Source organism: Drosophila albomicans, chromosome 3, assembly GCF_009650485.2.
Source record: "Drosophila albomicans strain 15112-1751.03 chromosome 3, ASM965048v2, whole genome shotgun sequence".
NCBI classification, from domain to species: Eukaryota; Metazoa; Arthropoda; class Insecta; order Diptera; family Drosophilidae; genus Drosophila; species Drosophila albomicans.
Window position 1 is genome coordinate 15,829,202 of NC_047629.2, and position 20,402 is coordinate 15,849,603.

At 40.8% G+C, this 20,402-nt stretch overlaps 5 protein-coding genes across 16 annotated transcripts; 3 read left to right on the top strand and 2 right to left on the bottom strand.

Moving 5' to 3' along the window:
• Nucleotides 1–453: 453 nt before the first annotated feature.
• LOC117566820 (glutathione S-transferase 1) lies at nt 454–1,399 on the top strand. The gene is made up of 4 exons (XM_034246383.2): nt 454–643; nt 702–750; nt 811–872; nt 928–1,399. Exons 1-4 carry the CDS (start codon nt 546–548, stop codon nt 1,397–1,399), a joined length of 681 nt encoding a protein of 226 aa, XP_034102274.1. The 5' UTR covers nt 454–545.
• Nucleotides 1,400–1,415: 16 nt separating this feature from the next.
• Nucleotides 1,416–10,785, bottom strand: LOC117566813 (DENN domain-containing protein 1A). 9 transcript variants are annotated; one of them, XM_052005484.1, is made up of 11 exons: nt 10,584–10,780; nt 10,089–10,516; nt 9,692–9,889; nt 6,931–7,201; nt 6,813–6,866; nt 6,484–6,744; nt 5,960–6,421; nt 4,281–4,313; nt 3,638–4,150; nt 2,681–3,235; nt 1,416–2,415 (listed from the first exon to the last, which is right to left on the bottom strand). In XM_052005484.1, the coding sequence occupies exons 2-11, from the start codon at nt 10,103–10,105 to the stop codon at nt 1,903–1,905; spliced, it is 2,877 nt and encodes a 958-aa protein (XP_051861444.1). In that variant the 5' UTR covers nt 10,106–10,516; nt 10,584–10,780; the 3' UTR covers nt 1,416–1,902. The 9 variants fall into 9 exon arrangements, 8 of the variants coding, with proteins under 8 accessions (XP_051861444.1, XP_034102255.1, XP_034102256.1 ...); XM_034246364.2 differs by having other exon boundaries at nt 10,089–10,780; XM_034246365.2 differs by having other exon boundaries at nt 3,650–4,150; nt 10,089–10,779.
• Nucleotides 10,786–11,430: 645 nt separating this feature from the next.
• On the top strand, nt 11,431–15,846 carry LOC117566811 (phospholipase ABHD3). Of its 4 annotated transcripts, none has more exons than XM_034246361.2 (6): nt 11,431–11,679; nt 12,984–13,155; nt 13,260–13,429; nt 14,128–14,465; nt 14,530–14,762; nt 14,822–15,846. In XM_034246361.2, exons 2-6 carry the CDS (start codon nt 13,039–13,041, stop codon nt 15,299–15,301), a joined length of 1,338 nt encoding a protein of 445 aa, XP_034102252.1. In that variant the 5' UTR covers nt 11,431–11,679; nt 12,984–13,038; the 3' UTR covers nt 15,302–15,846. The 4 variants fall into 4 exon arrangements, with proteins under 4 accessions (XP_034102252.1, XP_034102253.1, XP_034102251.1 ...); XM_034246362.2 differs by lacking the exon at nt 11,431–11,679 and adding an exon at nt 11,975–12,110 and having other exon boundaries at nt 13,216–13,429; XM_034246360.2 differs by lacking the exon at nt 11,431–11,679 and adding an exon at nt 11,975–12,110.
• On the bottom strand, nt 15,687–17,674 carry LOC117566812 (5'-AMP-activated protein kinase subunit beta-1). Its single transcript, XM_034246363.2, has 3 exons — nt 16,676–17,674; nt 16,163–16,393; nt 15,687–16,103 (listed from the first exon to the last, which is right to left on the bottom strand). The coding sequence occupies exons 1-3, from the start codon at nt 17,315–17,317 to the stop codon at nt 15,957–15,959; spliced, it is 1,020 nt and encodes a 339-aa protein (XP_034102254.1). The 5' UTR covers nt 17,318–17,674; the 3' UTR covers nt 15,687–15,956.
• A 248-nt stretch (nt 17,675–17,922) lies between these two features.
• On the top strand, nt 17,923–20,359 carry LOC117566810 (hyccin). The gene is made up of 2 exons (XM_034246358.2): nt 17,923–18,727; nt 18,911–20,359. The coding sequence occupies exons 1-2, from the start codon at nt 18,054–18,056 to the stop codon at nt 19,929–19,931; spliced, it is 1,695 nt and encodes a 564-aa protein (XP_034102249.1). The 5' UTR covers nt 17,923–18,053; the 3' UTR covers nt 19,932–20,359.
• The last annotated feature ends 43 nt before the right edge of the window (nt 20,360–20,402 follow it).

Genomic DNA, 20,402 nt, shown 5'->3' on the forward strand with positions numbered 1-20,402 from the left:
TGATATAATATAGTGGGACACTGTAATAGCCTATTTCCACTGTCACTCAGTTTTTTTTTACGTTTCGAACCGACTTTTCTTAAGGGTTTTTAAATGAGGCGAACGTAACATTCGACCTGAACGGAAAAAACGAGGTTTTTTGATGCAGTGGAAATAGGCTATAATACCTTTGATATACAAATAGGCAAATAGGCAATATGTATATTGATATATATAATTCGATTAGTCGTTTTGTCATTTCAATTATTTTTCCAAATGTATGTGTTCCTAGCGTAAGCTTGATCAATGGGAGAAATGCCCAAAAGATAGATATCTTTTAAAACGTAAATCAGTTGTTTTAAATGTCGCGGCTTCCTACGCGTTGTAGAAATATACTAATAACTAACGAGGTGGCCATTACTAGCGTTTTTTTATTATAAAAGTTCGGCGTGCGGTCGCACAGATTTTTTTTCAAAAGTTTTTTTTAATAAACACCGTGTGAACTGATCTAAAAAGTATAATTTATTCAATAATAAAAGCTAAACGTCCTGTTATTGCAGTCTACAATGCCTGAAAAGCCATCTTTGTACTACGCTCTATTTAGTCCTCCTGCACGGGCCTGCATTCTAACTGCAAAGCTTATTGGACTAGACATAGATCTTATGTGAGTCTTATACTGTATTTATTTAGATCATTTTCACTTTTGTTTTCTTTTTAAACAGTGCTGTTGACTTTTCCAAAAAGGAGCACTTGAGTCCGGAGTTTCTAAAGGTACAAGCTTACACTATATACATATATTTTTCAATCATACTTATGCAATTCTCTCAACAGCTCAATCCGCAGCATCAGATTCCCGTGTTCGTGGACACAGACGGAGAGGTCTATGTGGATAGGTGCGTACGAAACTGGATCAATTAAGAAACTCGTTTTCAAAGTGCTTGTTCTTAGTCATGCAATTATATGTTTCATGGTGGCCAAGTATGCTAAAGATGATCAATTGTATTCGAAAGACTTGAAGCGTCGTGCACACATCGATCATCGCATGCACTATGAGAACGGCGTGCTCTTTCAGGTGATCAAAGATATTGTGGCACGGAATATATACGGTGGCGAGGCTGAGTTCAATGCGCGCTCCTTAGAACTTTGTCACAATGCATATGCCTCGTTAGAGCAATTTTTAAATCAGGGCAGCTTCGTTGTTGGCAATGAACTAAGCGTGGCTGATATATCCATTCACACGACACTGATTACACTGGAGTTGCTTGTTCCTATAGACCAGGAACGGTATCCGGAGATTAACGGATGGCTGCAGCGAATGCAGAAGCTGCTGCCAGACTATGAAGATATTAATCTAAAGGGTGCGAAGGCTCTGCAGCAACGTATTCTAAGCTGCATGGCCGAACACAAGGCAAATAAATAATTGTTCAATGTATGTGTTTGATTTGTTCATATATATAATATGTATTTGCAATTTGAATTAATTTGTTTATAAGCTAATTGGATTAAATTCTGGCTACACTAAATTCTCATGTGTCTTTTGATTTGGAAGTCAAATGTTGGTATTCATGTGAAATAAGTTGCTCGTTGTGAGTTTTCTTTTGATGCATTTGTTGTTTGTTTTCATCGATATATAAACCACACAAAAGTTTTGATTTTGAAACGGTCACTGAACTACCAAACATGTGTATAACTAGAATACGACGTATATATAACGGTATATTTATGTATGTATTTGTTTGTATGCAAGAATAATAATATTTAAGGTTTTGTCTGATATCATAGTTTGTTATCGCAGGTAACTTGCCTACTACTCCTCCTTCTATATCTAGCTATATACAACACAATCATAAACCTAATCACACTTATTTTGGTATACTTTCCCAGCAAACACACGACGACGAAAACGTCTCCTTTCTTATATCATTAGTCAAAGGTCGTCCAGTTATTCATTCCCTTGCCAACGCCAGCGCCTGCGGTTAATGCTGGCGTTGTGGTATTGCTCGGAGTCGTTGTCGTCGTGGTTACATTTAATGAGAACTGATCTAGCCCATATTTTCGCAACAGCTCAAAGTCATCATCCGGCTTCACACCTGTCATGTTGTTGCGTTGTATTTGTGGCGGCAACGGAGTCACTCGATTTGTGACCGCAGCCACAGTGGCCATGTGCTTGGGCGCAAAGTAAGGATACAGCGGATTGTTGACACTATTATTGGCCTGCATAACCACGCTGCTGGTGACGCCGGCGGGCAGTGTGCTTGACTTGGTCTTGTTGCTGTTGAAATGTTTACTACCCAGCGGTGGCAAGGGTCTTGCATTCTGATTGAGAGGATCGAAGTCCTCCAGATCGAAGCTAGTGTTGTTGCTATCGTCCAGCGATATCAGATCATTCATGCTATCCTCTGGTTGGGGTTGTGCGCTGCTATTGCTCCGCGGTGACTGTGTAAATAAACAAACAAATTTACAATTATTTGGATTGTAAGCAGATTGTAAAGCAGATTATGCGAATGGTTAGGCTACTAAATGGCAGGCAGAAAAATGCGGATTAGTGATTGATTGCAACGCAACTACTACAAGGAAGGGGTGCAAAAACAATGGCCGGGTCTTATTAAATGATAGATAAGCAGAGCTAAATGTGTTAGTAAATGTGTTATGGGGCCGCAACCAGGACGTTCTTAGACAACTAGACGCGCAGCTGATGTACCTCTCTTTTGGCCCGCGGCGTTGGTATCGGCGCCGGCTCGGAGCCGTTCGGCGAGGACATATTTAGCTGCGAGAACCTTGAGGCAGCCGTTACAAACGAGGCACCCGACGAGCAGGATGACGACGACGCCGACGACGATGACGCCGATCCTGTTGACGTGTTTGAGCAGCGCAACGAATCATTCTGCTCATCCTGCCAGCAATTACGCTCCAGTCGATTAATGCCAGCCGTCACCGCGGCGGCTGTGGCTGCCACCACAGCATTAGCGCTGCACTGACGCCTTGGCGGTATCGGTGGCGATTGCATATCCGGTGGATTGTCAAAACTGGAGTCTGTGGTCGCCAGTTGACGTCCCTTCGTAGGCGTCGATGTGTGCCGCGGTGGCTTTGACTCCACGACAACATGCGAATGCGTTGAATTGCTGGGCGCATACGGATGATTGTAGTAGGAGACGGGCTGTGTGGTTGGCGGCGGAGGACGTGCAGGCGGTGCTCCATTTGTATTTGCGGCGGCGATGCGCGATCGTGTGCTGTGGTGTTCGGCATTTGGCTTAAGCTGCACATGGCGTATGGCGAATGGCGGTGATTGGTGGCGGTGTTTTTTGTTTTGTTTTGGTGGTGCAAGTTGCAAGAAGATGAGCAAACACAATCGATTTGTACATACACAAGAGATACACACAGACACACAAGGAGACGAGGCGAGACGAGACAACACACATAGAAAAAAAAAACACATGAAAAAGGCAATGAAAAGAATGAACGTAACATCAATATTTTTGTTTCGCTATTCACGTAGTATAGAAACAACATCAATGATGCACAAATTAATATTAACGAGTGTTTGTGATAAAAGAGACAATAAACAAGCTGTATGCCACATAAGCAAGCGACGCAGTGCAACGCAAATGCAACGCGACACATTTTAGAGCTGCAGCAGCCGACTCTCGTATGCACGCACCATGCTACTTACGCTGCGATCAACGGCGGGCGTCTTAAAGAGCGGATGATTCTGCAGCTCCTGCGACAGATTCATCTCCGATGAGCAGATCGAGCTTGCCGAGCTAACAGCAGGAGACGCACCCACAAGATGATCACAATTAGCACGCATTGACGCACCCAGCGTAGAACCATTCGCGGGTATGTGACTGCTTGAGCTCGACATGGCCAGCGAAACAGGGCCACGACGTGGCTGGCCATGCGCTGGATGCAATTGCAGCGACGTTTGCTCCCGTGTCGCGATTCCTCCTCCATTCACGCTAATCTCGCCCTCCAGCCGTTTACTGCAAACCGGTGAACTGGGCGCCGAACGATGGGTGACCTTCCGTCCAAATGCAGCACCGTTGCTGCCGTCCGGTCGATCCGAGTGCTGTGGCGATCCGAGGCCAAAGTGGAACTGATGATTGGGATTGTGGCTGCCGTTGTCGCGCCACTTCTTGTAGGCGGTCTTAACGCCACGCGAGCTCTCCTTGACCTTTAGCGGAATATCAAACAGAGATTGGATCAATCCAAGCCGGGTAATTAGAGGCATATATCAAAATTGAAACACAGATCGAACGTATGTGAATTACGAGATAAAGATAAAATAGAGCTATACCACTCACCGATTTGACGGCAGACTTAACAGCTGGATTAGTCTGCAAAAGTTAGGCGCATGTTTGGATAATACAGTAATACAGTAGTAGGTAGGATCGATTGATATATTATCGATTCAAAGCCAGAACGAGCGAGCGAGCATAAAGCACAGAAGCACACAACGTGAGTTCCAAAGTAGCATATGAAAGAGATTCACGATTCACGCGACAGACATACAATACATTAATGAGAAATATGTATATGAATAAGCCGCCGCAGCAATACAATGAATACGATGAAAATTACAACTAATTACTACTTAATTGTTAATTATGAAGGCGATGACAATGCTGATATATACGTAATAATGATGGGTTAGTGCAATGAGGCTTGAAAATGCTGATGATCTTCCATAATGATTTCGGTTCAAGGTTATTAAAAATTATATTTGCGAGATTTGTGGGTCGATTAGTCAAGTGTGCAGTATTCAAGGTGTCTGGATAATAATGATATATTTGTGTAACTACCCCGGTTGATAAAAATTTCATTCGTTATGTTTGCATATGTCCAAGGCTAACACTTGTTATCATTTGAGGTTGTAAGTAAATGACGCGCGGTTAGCGTTAGACATAGTATATAGGCAATTCCATAATTCAAAGCGAGAAAAGTTAAAAATGTGAAAAGTGGTTTATGCGGACAATGTTGAATTTAGTGAAAGTATTTTAACGAAACTAAATTCATTTTTACCCAACAAGATTCCGCAAGAATCATCATATTTATATTAATTTACAATTTAATTTCCGTTCCTTTTTGTAGAAGGATTCGTTTAGAAAAATATGTGACATAAAAAAAGAATTAAATCAATTAAATAAACCCCGAAAATCTTAAAAAAGACGAGCTCAAAACGTGTTCCTGTATTGTATTATATAATAATTTTCTTTTTGTGTTGGAATTGCCCATAATTGACATGAGGAGCGCGCCCAGTATTTGATGATGATCTCTATCAAAAACATTGAAACTACATTTAAGGAAAAAATAATTAAGTTAAAAACACAAAAAATATATACGAAAATAAAAAAAAAACTCAAAAAAAAGTATTATTTTTGCCGTGAATTAAAGTATTAAGTGCAATTCTAGATTAAAAAGAGAGAAAGGAAGAATCAATAAAACTAACATTTTGATGTTAAAAGGTGTTTTTGTGTGTGTGGAAATTCTACTCGTATTTTTGGTGATGGACGGATGGCATTCAGTTTAAATATAGTTCTTGGCAAACACTCGCGAAACACTGCGCTTTCCCAAATAATACTGCGAAATAAATCGAAATTAAATTAAAGATAATATGGTTGATCAAAATCAATAAATAAAGAGAAAACAGCAAAGTTTTAGCAATTCTTAAAAAATACGGCACAACATTTATCGGGAAGTTGTAGTGGGACAGCGCAGGGGAACTCTCTTTCATCCATGTATGCTCTCCAAACCAAATAGAAATAAATATATATATATATATATGTATATATAGATACAATTACGGATATATGTATGTACAATAAGACCCAAAAAGTGTAGCACAACTAAAAAGTGGGAAGTATGGATTGTGGAATGGGTGTATGTCGGAATTGCTCAATGAGTGGGTTAAGGCAACAGAGACACCGACCAAGGCCATAGCTAAGCCAAGAAAGCATTACATTGCATCAGCAGCATCACTCACCTTGTCCTTCATTTGCTTTAGGAATACATAGTTGCGACCGCGTTTCTTCATCTTTTCCGCATAGCGCACAGTTTCCAGTTCGAATTCATCGGAGAATCCCAAGCCGCTATTGAGCATTTTGAGACGATCGTCAACGAATTGCGCAAAGATCTGCAGCTCCATCATTTTGGTTAGAAAGGGACGCAAATGTGCGGGCCGAGATTCAATGAATTTGGCGTGATTGAACGTCTTGCAGGTGTCGTGAAACTCAACAGCATCCCGATAGCCGCCAATCAGCTGTACCAGTGCACCTAGAAATATTTTCGATACACGATCCCCAATGTGATCCTGCGTGTGACTCAGATATTTCTTAAGTTGCGACACAATCTCCGGCGGCAGCGAACGCACATCATCAAAGGGACTTTCGAATATCTTCGTATCACAGTTTAAGATCACAACTTCTCCGAGCTCATCGTCGGAAACCTACATTTAAAATGAATATATCTTTAATAAGGACCCGTGGTTAAATTTAGATCAATGCTTACAGTGTCGAGTACTGGCTTTGGCACACCAATTAGATATGGCATGGGTGCACCCAGGTAATCCTTAAATTCCCAAGGCAACACCGGTATGAAAATGTGCTGCCAGACCATAGGATAGAGGAATGCATTGGCTGCTTGAATGCAAGAGGAGAGCCTATCCAAGTGGCTGGAAGTGAATATGATTCGCCGTTCGGCAAGCATGGCAGCAAATACACAGATCATCTCCTTCGGATCCACAAAATTGTAATACAGATTTAGGTTATGCTGCAATGAAATAAATCACATTTTATTCACTCAATTAGCAAGGTTGATTAGACAAAGTCAACGCTTACATTTTCTGGTATGCTAGGCAGCTGAAACTGCAACGGACGTTCAAATGTAAAATGCTGCAAGAAAATCAGGAAAATTATTATTACACATGTCAACAGCATTAATTTTCATTCAACTTACGCTCTGTCCGCTACTGTAGAATACCGTTAAACTACCGCCCGAGTCGGGCACGCCTCTGTTGTAAGCCTCCGATAGGAAGGTTCGAAAGCCATTTCGATCCGTACGCCGCAGTTCGGCCAGCACAATTAACAGCTTAAGGAAGGTGTCGTGCCAGGGCAGATAGGTGATCAGCACCATCGCCGTATCCGTTTTAGGATCGTGTCGACAGAAGCCGAAACGCCATTTCGAGTCGCCGGTGGTATGTACAAATGAATATGATTGCACTGATCCCCTGTAAAATAGAGAACAATTTAATATAATTAGCTTCGTTGTTTAGTAATTTATCCTCGAAATTATGCATTTGACTTTTGTCCTTTAAATCGTTTAACCTATGCCAGTAAATTTTCCCAAGTTTTAATAATGAAAGTGGAAGTGGATTTCTTATCTTATTTTTATTCTCAAAAAAGTATTTTTCCCATAACGAAAATTACGCCATGCTAAATTTAATAGCTCTATGAATGACCTACATATAAAGTCGCAAAAATATATTTGCCAAGGAGCTTACTTTTCACCCCACCTTGTATATGTTGTATATTCTTTTCGTGCCAATTTATTTTCATAGACCTTTGAACTACAGATAAGTAGATGGAATTGCAAATTTCCAGCGAAAATTATTCAGAGATTAAAACATATACTAAGAATGCCAATATAACCACATATGTAAATAGTCTGTACGCTACAAATATTCGAAAATATAAGCAAACAATTATTCTCCCATTTTATCGACTTATTCTTGGAATAAGACAAATGATGTAATTGTATACAATTAGCCATTTCATCAAATATGCCTATATTTGCTTCACATGGACCATTTGCGGTCAGGAGTTGGCAAACATTTTCTGGTGTGGTGTGTATACAATATAAAGATTATTAAAGAGCATCCGGTCGACAACGGCGAACAAGCAACGGTGGCACGATTCGATGCCGAATGACCTTGATATCAACAACAATAGTAAGAGGCGCGTGCTCCATGCTGTGCTTCATTGCATCTCTGTTTGTACAGATTACTTACTTACTATATACAGCATTACTTGTGTTATAGTATCTACCAAAATTAGACAGCTATTCATTGCTCTTTCTTCTGGTTTGCTGCATAGGAATGACTAATGCCGTTGTTCATTGACGCGAGAAAAGTTGATTTGCCATTTCTGTGAACTGTCTCTTAATCCACATAATAAACAATTAGCAGGCAAACAATAAAATTTATATTTTATGTGGCATTTCATAGCATAAAAAGCATTTAAAACATATTAAAGACTTATAATTATATGTAAATTTATGCAATACATTATCGTAGTTTGTTTTGCTTTCGGCTCAAGTCTTGTTATTTGTGTGTATGTGAGTGTGTGTGTGTGTGGAAATAGCTTATTAGCAATTTAAACAACGCACAATTTGCAGCAACAGCAACAGCAACGACAACAACAACAATAACAAAAATAATATTTACTCCCACTTAGCTCACTTTCAATGCGACGCGTTGCGTCTTTTGCTTTGGCCTCCGATTTGAGTTGTGTTTTGCTTTTATTTTATTTTTTTACAGCTCTTTCGCATTTCGCGGGCATTTTTCTTGGCGTTTGCGGATTACGTAAAGTCGTTAGATGCGATGCGCGCAGTTTATTTAATAAAATATGCAAAGCAGGCGGAGCGACAAAATCGCAATGCGCGTCTTCTTGCTGTTGTTGTTTTTTTTCATTGTGCGGCCAAGGAGGAAGTGGCGGTGACATTCCCCCAAGCTTAGCATGTCGGTGCATTGACTTTGCCGATAACAGTTAATTACAACAATGCTAGTATTCTGCGAGAGAGTGAGAGGAGAATAAGACTTTTGTTTGATTTAAGACAGACAGACAACAAATGAAAGAAAAAGAAAGGGAGCTGCAGGCGAATTGTTATCGTTGTTGTATGACTCTCTCTATCTCTTTATTGTTGATGAGCTAATTCCCAAAATCATTGCCACTGGCTAATATTTGCAATTATTATTAATTTTACTTTGAACATGAGCAACATTTGTTCGCTGCTTTCGAAAACTCAAGTTTATCAGTGTTTTCCCTGCGATAATTATGGCATAGAGGGTAAATGGAATGGGGAAGGGAGACGAGGGGCGAAACCAAATACAACTTATTGCCCAGTTTTGAGTTTTGAGCAGCTGCACACAACAGATAAACCAGAAATGTTTTCGGCGTGACTAACAAGGCACTCCACAAAAGACAATTCAATTGGCCATACATATATACTATATTCACCATATGTATGTAACTGATATAGTAACCAGAGTGAGGAAATATTTACTATAAAAGAGAAAAAACAACAACATCAGCGAGCAGCGTAAAGTGCGAAAATGAATTGCGCTCAGCAAAATGCGAATGAAATAATCCATCACAATGCGCCATACAATCTGGCGCACATGTAAACAAACATAAAACTACAACACAACAGGTTATACAATTCATGGACAAACTTGAAGTGGTCGCAGTCGCTGCTGCTGCTGCTGCCATGATTCATCAGCGTCGACGTCAACGTCAGCGTCGTCGTTGTCGACCATTCACCCAGTCAGACTGTAAATATCAAACCTAACATCAAACGGTTGTTGTTGGTTCTATTTGTTGTTGTTGTTTGTCTATGGCCCGTTTATATGACTAACGTAGAGTAACCGGAAACAAATACGCACACATACTGATGCAATGTTTCGTGGGGAATTTGTAACAGATGATTGCATGAAACTCACCTCTCGATGTCGCAGGGAAAGGCAAACGATGGTATGCCGGTGAGCACCTCCTTATCGCGAAATCCCTCTGGGAAACTCTCGATAATAACGCCAGCGGGCGTCGCTGTGCCTCCTCCATTTCGACTGATAGTGCCACGATCAATGCCTCGCGTGGGTTTCACCTCGCACCAAAACTCAAAGAGTTTTTTCACATCATTTCTGTCAATAACAGAACATTCATTAGGTAAGCTAGCTAATAAACATATAGTAGTAGTAGTAGAAGTAGTTGTAGTTTATAAAATACGAGCAGCTGATGTAAATTTCACTGCTCAGCCAAGCGTTACGCCCACTGCACATATTGTATGTAGTTTTTTCTATTCCCAGCAGATGGAAATCTCAGAGAATATGAAATACTCACTTGATACGCGAACCCATTTTCTGGATGTTGTATTTGCTGCCAGTTTTCTTTTCTAGCACATGTTTCAATCAATTTGATTTGTGTGTTTTTATCTGTTGTTTTCTACTACTCCGATCTGCTATTTTCATATGTCGTATTTTTAATTTGGATTTGTTTTGTCACTCAATCACACAACGAGCGAACAGCAGCAGCAGCCCGCATAAACATTCACTACTGTCACTGCGCCCTTCTCTTCACTTCAGCTGCTTGCTCTTGCTGTTTCTCTTTGTCGATTCACGATTTGGATTCGCGACGTCATTGAATCATATTTTTCATTGTTTTTCTCTCGCTATTGCGTATGCAATTTTTTTAAACTATTCAAGGCCACTGTATATTTGATTCTGGGCATGTGCTTTAGCCCCAATTGTTAATAATACACTTAGCACACACTTATTAATCTGCAATATTATCAAACAAAAACAATTCGACCGACAAAACACCAACAAAGAGACTCACGCGGACGAACGCGACCGACCCAGACAGCAGTTGCACTTGTACTGACTTAGGTGGAGGAACATTGACGCCAACATCGATGCATCGATGGATGTATTTAAAATGTTCCAAAATATCGATTTTTTATGGAAAACTCTAATGTTATTTTTTGCAAATAATAATAATCTCTTTTTTAGGTGGATTTTTGTTTTTGTTTCTTAAAAAATAGAGCTTTTTTAAAGCTATTTTATTTGTCGGAATGTTACCAAACGCAAGACTTTAAATACATGCACTTTTATGTAGTTTAGATATACTGAAATACAGAAACCTGTCATTTGGCCACACTACATTTACGAATCAGGAAAGTTTTTATACAAGCAGTTTGATTGTTCTTAATTTTTTTAGAGTTTTGGACGTCATCTACAAAGTATTCATGACAAAATTTCTGTGTTGGGCCTGCACTAATTCCTCAAAAAAACGTACTTTTCGGCAAACAGCGAAATCGCAAAACGATTATCATACGAATAACGGCCACATTTCTCATGCTTGGTGTTCCATTCGATAACCGACTGAAGGGGTCAGCTGTGCGAAACTAGTTCCTGTTAACTCAAATGAATCTGTTAGGCGTTTTAAATTGGAGTACCTGACGTTAATTTAATTCGAGCTCAAGCAACATTTTAAGATAGACTGCCTCCAATTAAAAAAAGGAAAGTTTAGAAAACAATCTAATTTTTCAGATGTATTTAAGTAATCAATTCAATTTAAAAATAAATAAGTAATGCGAAAGTTCCTGATGCACCACTGTTATTTTACATTACAGTAAAATGTAAAACTTTGTTGTTTCAAGTTGTGTCCGACAGACGCCAGCTGTCACGTTTTAGTTGCGCTAAAATTGTTTTTGTTTACAATCCAGTTTCGTTACATTTAAATTATTATCCTTTTTCCCTGGTTGTGAATGCATAGAAAAAATACCATAAAATGGCTGTAATCGTTGCTGTTATTATATAATTATATTTGCTTCCGAACGATAATCGACTAACAATTACTGAAAGTTCCTTTTGCTGGCGGCAGCAACAGCAACAATAACTAACGCTTCGCTTTGTTTACTTCTTGTAGAGAGGCAAGTTATTATTGTGTATATATTGTTAAAAATGCGTGCGTCATAATTGGTAAGGTAATTACGCCACCCACTTCCTCCACATGCACACCAAAATAGCACAAAGGTTGACATCCCATCCCCTTGACCCTGGCTATTGATTTTGTTGTTGCACGTGATGCCAAGACAAAACTCAATAATATCTGTGTGTGTGACTATGCGATGTTGTGCGTGTGTGAGCAAATGTTCGCATTACAATTCAACGGCCATTTTGGCTAGAGAACGCGACCTACCGGCCTAGAAGTGAAGCAAGCACAGCTCATTGCTGCTTTGTGAGCCACTGGATAAGCATCAAAATTTATTTGTTTAAGCTGTGTCATTTAGAATACATTACAAAAAATTATCCAAAATTTATTATTTTTGAAATTATCCGTTATCTTACATTTCTTTTCAAGGTAAGCGCAAAATACTCGTTTCATGGATTGTTAAAAATTATGCAAGAAAAACAACAATAAAAGTGTCAAACGTGTTTAGTTACCTCTTTGTTGGTAGTCGAACGATAAACGAATTTATACACTATTCTATATGTGTACCCAACTTGTTTGATAAGCAAGCCATACCATAGTTAAGATATCTGTCCCTTCCTGACAACACACAACTTTAAAAGTCCCCGAGCCATGTTGTACGCCTTTGGTCAGATGCCGCCCAAAGCGGCAAATCAAATTCAAAAATTCAATTTTGCCGAGTTGCGAAACTTTGCCCGAAGCACGCTTGTGATTAGTCATAATGATACTATTAACAGAAGCATGATGAATGCAGCTGTAGCCCATCAACTACAACAACGATACCAACAGCAGCAAAAACAGCAACAACAACAACGACTTCTACATCATTATCATCAACGATGCGGTCTACAATTTAAACAGGAACTTCTGTGAGTGCGAATGTGATAAGCCCTTTATTTTGGAATAAGTTCTATGTGTACTCTATGTATTATCTGCGTTGTCATCTGAGTGTCTTCGTGATAACGAACAGAACGCGAGGCGAAACTCGAGTTCGAGTGCACGCCGTCTCTTCTGGCCAGTTAGTAGTTCTCAATCAAAACATATACATATGTATAGTGATTACTATGAGCCGACGATGTGCGATAAGATATACCTCGCAATTATACGAGTAGTATATGTCTGTATGTGTATATACATACTTACTATATCGCAAAAACCCGACGAAAATGCCTTCGACACACTATGCATATTATTCATTCATTCAGCAAATTCCGAAGCCTTCGTTTATAAATTGTAATTTGCACGTCTTTTTCTCAATTGCAGTCGCCCGAGGGTTCAAAGTACCAAATTATCAGTCCGTGGCATTCAAACAGAGGCAATGTCAGTCAGCATGTTCTATTCCATGTACGCGTATCTCTCGCATATACCTCGTCTCCATGCGCTTGGTATTGCGATATTCGCTTATGTCGTGTATTACCTCATTCAGGTGGTAAAGGTGAGTGTTTCTCATATCGTTTATTATGTAATCTCGTTTGAATGATATCTAAATTGCAAGATGATATTTAAACTGCATGTCACCTCACAACTATATAACTATAGCGACCGATTATTGCCTGTTCTGAGGGACCATTCAAGAAGTATCTGATACGCAAGATGCCCACACTGGAGAACAAGTATTGGCCAACTTTCTGGTGTGTGGAAAGTCGTGCTCAGACAGTTCTTGCGAGCCTGCTGCGCTCCCAGAGCTTGCCGCGCGTCAACTACCGCAGGTAATGATCTCTATGACCCTTTTCGATATATGTACATCAATTTGATGCGCTTTATACATATGTATGTATGAGAGCAGAAGTTTAATGCGAAGCGGTTTTAAATCTTGATTAAACACAATTCGCGATGGCCTTCAACCCATTTATAATATTGCATATTTATAATTTGAAATACTTTAGAACCTCTGAGAGATGTATAGTATTTATATATGTACATATAATATATAGAAAATAGATTACCCCGTGATTTTAATCGGTTATTGAAAATGATGCAATTGTATGGAATCTGCAATTAATATATAAATATGTTTGGGAGACTCATTAACATTTCACAATCACAATGATCGTGCTAATTTTACCCTAATTGGTACGACTTAACAGTGGTTTTGCGTTTAACTAAATCTTTTTATAAAATATATAATACAATATTTTTAACGACTGTTGGGCTTTTAGTGAATAGTTTTCAATAATCAGATTTTTGAAATTGTGTTCATTTAATTTAGATAAAATTAATTAAAAAGATTTAGAGCAAACTTTTTAATTGAAAAACATCTTTATACGATTATGGTGGATGTGCAACGAAGCGTACTTCAAATTATCGTAACGTAATACCAATTGTTATGCAACTATTATAAATGCAAATTAATTATAGAATAAAAGTTAGTTTCTAATTTTGTATATGTAAATTACCTTTTTTTTAGAGAAATTTTGAGCCTCAAGGATGGCGGCGAGGTTGCTCTGGACTGGATGGAAGAGGGCTGTGACGAGAGTGCTCCCTGTGTGCTAATATTGCCCGGACTGACAGGCGAGAGTCAGGCGGAGTACATCAAGTGCCTAGTTTTTGCTGCTCAACAGGTTGGCATGCGGGTTGTTGTATTCAACAATCGCGGTCTTGGCGGAATCGAACTGAAGACGCCACGACTTTACTGCGCTGCCAACTGTGAGGATCTATGTGAGGTTGTGCAACATGTGCGACGCACGCTGCCCGCCCATTGTAAACTGGGCGCCACCGGAATATCCATGGGTGGCCTCATACTCGGTATGAACATAAACAATAACCAAATTGTTTACTATGTGGTAACACATGTGTTTGCTTTATTCAGGCAACTATTTGGCACGCAAGAGTGACGAAGCGCGTATCAATCTTTCGGCTGCCAAGATTATATCGGTGCCTTGGGATGTGCACAAAGGCAGCGACAGCATTGAGAAGCCAGTCATCAATAACTTGCTAGGACGTCATCTTGCGGGTAGCTTGTGCCGCACTTTGCGCAATCATTTGGAGGTCTACAGAGATATCTATCAGGACTCTGACATAGATATACAACGCATACTACGTGTAAGTATTATTTAAAAGCACTTTTAGCAATAATAAAATTAATACTTATTTGCTACTAGTGCAAGACGATTAAAGAGTTCGATCAGCTGTTTACGGCCAAGCAATTTGGATACGCCCATGTTAATGATTACTACGCGGATGCCACACTGCACAATAAGTTGGATCACATTTCGGTGCCATTGCTTTGCTTGAGTGCAGCTGATGATCCGTTCCAGCCATTGGATGCCATACCCATTAAGGCGGCCAATCAATGCACTCATGTGGCAATTATAATTACAGCCCGCGGCGGTCATATCGGTTTCCTTGAGGGCTGGTGGCCATCAACCAAAGATCAGTACATGTGCCGGCTATTCACCGAGTACTTCACCAAAGCGCTCTTCGACGAGGATGGTGAATTTGAAAGAACCGCCAACAAAATGCATGAGCATTTTCTTGCCAAACGCACTGTTGAGCTGGGCTCAGATGCTAATGTGCCACCAGCAGTTCTATTGGTGGACAAACCGGTCGAGCAGCTGGAGCACAAGGTGAAGTTGATGTAGATTGGCAACGGCCAAACACAAGAAGCATCAAAAACAACTTATTAACTAGATATATATATAGAAAATATCTGCGCGTATGTATTCCGATTGCCAGTGTTTTAGAGTTTAGCTGGAGACTTGTGATACTATGAATTGAACAATAATCCAATGGGTTAAATTGAACTTGTACTTGAACAATGTAACTAATTAGATATTCAACATTTCGACAGCCGTTAGAAACTATACCAAAATTATCGCTAGAGCAAAAATATTAGTCACATATCAAATTGGAACAGTGAACCAACAAAAGCTTTATAATTAATGATAATAATAATACATAAAAATATTTATATTTTAGTAGATTAATCGCGAACGGAAAAGTAATAACTATGACACAGAACAATAATCTTACTCAAAACATCTATTTTTTTAAAATTCAATATATATATATTTAATTAATAATAATAATAATAAAAAAAATACAACGCTTAACGATAGTACTCTCAGTTTTAAACAAAGTGTATGCGCGTATTCCGCTATCTCCAAATTGTAAAAACGAAAACAAAGAGCGAGCGACTTGAAAAAACCATTTACAGCTAAAACACGTACGTATTATGTACTATATAGTATATATGTATATGTATATAAAAAAGAGAGTTATTTGGGTTGAATCTGCCTAAATGGGCTTGTAGAGCAGCGTGGTTACGTATTTCTTGCGATAACGATGTGTGGCACTGAGCACCATGACGCCGTCTTTGATGGAGAGCGCATACAAGTGGTTCAACATGACATGGTTGGGTTCGGGCAACAAAGTTGGCTCGCACTGCAACAAATGATGGAATTGTCAGTAGTGTATAAACTTGGCTAAGCTCAAGTACTCACCGATAGCGGAGTGTCTTTGTTGAGTATAACCTGAAGCAGATGTGGCGGCAGCACAGGCGGACCCGATACCTTCTCCCAAGGCTTGACCTGCGGCACCTCCTGTGAGTACTCTCTTTCCGCATAGTTGGGCACGTTCTCGCTGTCTTTGGCCAGGGCTTGGAATACCTCAAAATCAGAGGCACGCACCGACACCAAATTGTTCTTATCGCCCTCGTCGTTCTCCACACTTTTCTATATGACACAACGAAATCGAAGCGGGCAATAAACTTGTAATTAGAGCACAAAGCAAAGTCAAGCAATTAGTGCAGTTTCGGGTGTTCAATATTTGTGGCATTGCCAACCCAACTGAAATCCAAAACACTGATGTGTCGTCGCTTCTCTCAGCTTTGTTTACAGTCCAGCGGCTCGTTGATTACACAACACACACTCAATAGTGGAAAAATAGTCAACTGCGTCATCAATTGTAAACATTCTCATATCGATTTTCCCCCCACTTGAGATGGCAAAACTTACCAATTTGGGATCGTGCTTCCATTCGCCATCCACACAGAACTTGTACTGGTGATCGCCCTCGGGCAAGTCAATGATGGTCACAAAATTGCCGTGACTGCGTACCATCGGTATGGGTTTCCACTTGGAGAATGTGCCCGATATGGTGACATTTTTGCCACCGTAATCCCAACGCAACACTGTCGGCAGCGCTGTTTTCTTTGGCTCAGCATCAGGGTCGCCTAGACCAAGTGATCCTGTTGCCTGCGCCAGTTCGTCGTCGTTGTTTTCGTCCATTAGTAAATTGTTGTTGTCTCGCTCAGCTGTTGCTGCTGTTGTTATTGTATCGTTATCTGATGTGCGCTTAGCGCCAGCTGCTGCTCTCGTATAATACGGGTCTTCGTCTTCTTGCGACGAACCCTCGGTTAAGACTGCCGTATGTTTTTTATCGAACGAGAATGCTTGCCCGCCGCCTGCTCCAATACCGCCCAAAGCTGCTGCTGCTGCGCCCGCGCTTCCCCCGCCACCGTTGCCCCCTCCGGTCCCACCGCCGCCACTTGCCAGTACCGAGTCGCGAAAATGTGCGGGAGAACTCGGCGTTGAGAGGTCGGTCGACTTGTGACGCTCTCGATGCATATGCACAGTCGAGCTGCCCGCGTTTCCCATATTGCTTGATGCAGCACTTGCTAAATCGTAGTCGCTCTCTTAACGCGCGCTCTCTCTCTCTTTTGGAGGTTACTTAAAGCATTTAATATTGGACGTTTGTTTTTTTTTTTTTGGCACTTTGTTTTACTTCACCTTCCGTTTATTGTTTTCAATGTTGTTGCGTTTCCGCGTTCGTATAAAAGACGTTTGCGTAGTATTATTATTATTCGTTGTAGACAATATTTGGCAAATTAACTTTGATTTTTTTGTCGTATTATTTAATAGTTTGTTTTCGTCGTAAAATGGCTAATTATAATTACAACTATCTACATATGTGTGTGCACATATATGTATGTCATTTATGTCCGTAGATATGTTTGTGTGTATTTGCAGCTCCAATTGGAGTACTGATTCATTTGGCAAGAACGTTACAGTGTCGCATGACAAATTGTTATCGACCAGGGCGGCAAATACTGCTAGTTTTAAAATTGATTTGATATCTCCGTTAAACAAATCTTATGCAAAACAAAAGGAACGGACTAATATAATAATATTGAAAGTAAGCTTTTATTTTTAATTAAATTTATTTAATCCGAGAAGTAAAATCTTTTGAGCCGGTTCCGCTGAGTTAATGTTAGTGTCGCGCATGCAGCCCTGCGCAGATATGCAAGGTTTATGTGTGAAAGAAAAAAAATTAGACGAAAGCAGATAGAGCACATTAATTAAGCATATTACTCCATACATAACATACATAACAATGGCCGAATTGGTGAAAGACTGGCTGGCGGATTATCAGCGCGCTCGCCGTCAGCCAGCCGAGTCCGAGGCATTTGTTGTGGAGCATGAAACGGATCCCGAAATTGCCGAGGCCATTTTTACGATATTTAATGAACGGCAACGCAACGAGGATCTAATCCACGATATATGCCAGCAACTCTTGGCCTTCTATCGCGCCCCCGAGGTAGCGCTACATAAATTCCCATTGCAGTTCATACCCGTCTTGATATACACGTACCTTCATGCGGTGGCCGCTGGTGACAAGAAGGCGTCCCGTGGCGTTGAGACACTGCTAATATGCATTTACAATGGCGAGGTGTCCACCGATGATGGCGGCCAGAAGGTAGTTGCCTTTCGGATGCCAATACTGGCCCAAGCGTCCGTCTACCATGAGGTAAAGAATCTGCCAATGACGGATCTGAGGCGCTGGGAGGAGAATTGCAATCGGGAGGTCAAATGGGGGCCACATTTGCGCATTGAATCGATCAATGCCCAGAACCGGATGCGTATCCTGACGGCGCTCCTTTTCTGTTACAATCAGCAGGTGAGCCTCACCCAAAAGTCGTCGTTGCTGCATCTATGCCGTGTAACATCGCAGCTGGTGAATCAGGGCTTCACCACCAAGTCGGGCCATGGTCATCGCATGAGCTATGGGTAAGCACATAAAACTAAGCCATTGCCACGACTCACCTTTGCTCAAGTGCAAGCCAAGTGGCTTGCTAATTACATGACTCACCTACAAACCCATTTGTATCGTGCAAACTGCTTTTTGAGAAGCCAATTTGTATTTCAGTTAGTTACTAGAAAATATTGATTAACTGAATATTGCTTTTGTAGATCGGATCCAGCTACAGGTGCGACATTTCCTAAGCCTTCCTCACCGCGCATACCGCTCTCTGCATCCTTTCTAATCGAACTAGTGCACGCCATCTACTATGCGATGTTCAATGGCTATGGCACGATTGCCATACAAACACTAGAGGACATACACAATCGTGCCAGCTACGAGATGTATACGGAATTGATACTGGTAACGAATGCGGTGCGAAATTCGCTGCACGCCAATCCATCTGGACAGCCCAATGATGGACCAATGGGTCTGAGTGTAGCGCTGACGCCGGCCACCAACACGGTGACCACATCCGTCTCGAAGTCAATGATCACAAACGCATCATTCCGTACGAAAAAACTGCCCGATGACATACCCATCCAAGTACAGGACCTCACAATGCCACAGGCCCCACAGCAGCTGGCTAGTGTATCAGAGGAAACGGAGCCGGGTGCTAAGGAGTCGCCATCGACCAAGGAAAGCAGCGGCACACGCACTTCGATCATTAGGCCAAGCATGGAGGGTATAAAAGCGCAGGCACACAAGGCACTTATTGCTGGCTTCAAGAAGTCCAAGGATAAGGAGAAGGAAAAGGATAAGGAGCCGCCGAAACCACCACAACGTAAGTTTGACAAGCACACGCAGAGGAACTCACTGCTGCAGCTGCAGTCTCAGACAACGGATGATTACGAGAAGAGTCCGCTGACGGTGAGCAAGTCGAAGACATACGATGCCGTCGGGGATCCGCAACCCACCGACATGTTGCCAATGCAAACGCTTTCGCTGATCAATGAGAATGGCAGCAATAGCTTCAGCATCGATAGCGACATGAATGATGGCATTGCTGCTGTCCTGGCTGGCCAGGGCAACAACGTTCCAGCCGGTACTATGGCCTCGATGAACAGCAACACAACGTCCATCACGAGCAGTGATTTGTTGACCAAAAGCTTTGATTCCAGCGTCGAGATGACACCAATGGGTCACAGCAATAGCAATGGTGGCAAATTGGCCGAACATGGTCTGGAATAGTGTGCGTGTGTGTGCAACCATTCCGAGTTCATTAACAAGCCAAGTGTAGCCAAAATACATGTATATTTATTATGTATATCATTACTACATATGTATGCTATATATTACGATATTCGCACGTTACCTTTTGGGTATTAACTGACGAACAAAACAGGGGCTATGTTGGGGAGTTATGAACTGTGTAATTGTAAATCGCTGTTTATCGCAGAGTAATACTTAAAATGTTTGAATTTGTTAAAGTTTATTGTCACTCTTAGTTGTTCGTATGTGGCGCATGTACGCATTGTATTATTGTATTGTATTCTAATTGTTGGTAAAATGTACATTACTAATTATGTAATTTTCGTTTAGGTTTAAGCGTTCAAAGTCTTACACACATACACAAACATACACCCCACACATAAATAAACAATTATACATACAACTAATATAGCCAAGTAACCGCAGCTGTGCAGCTACTCATTTAAATGA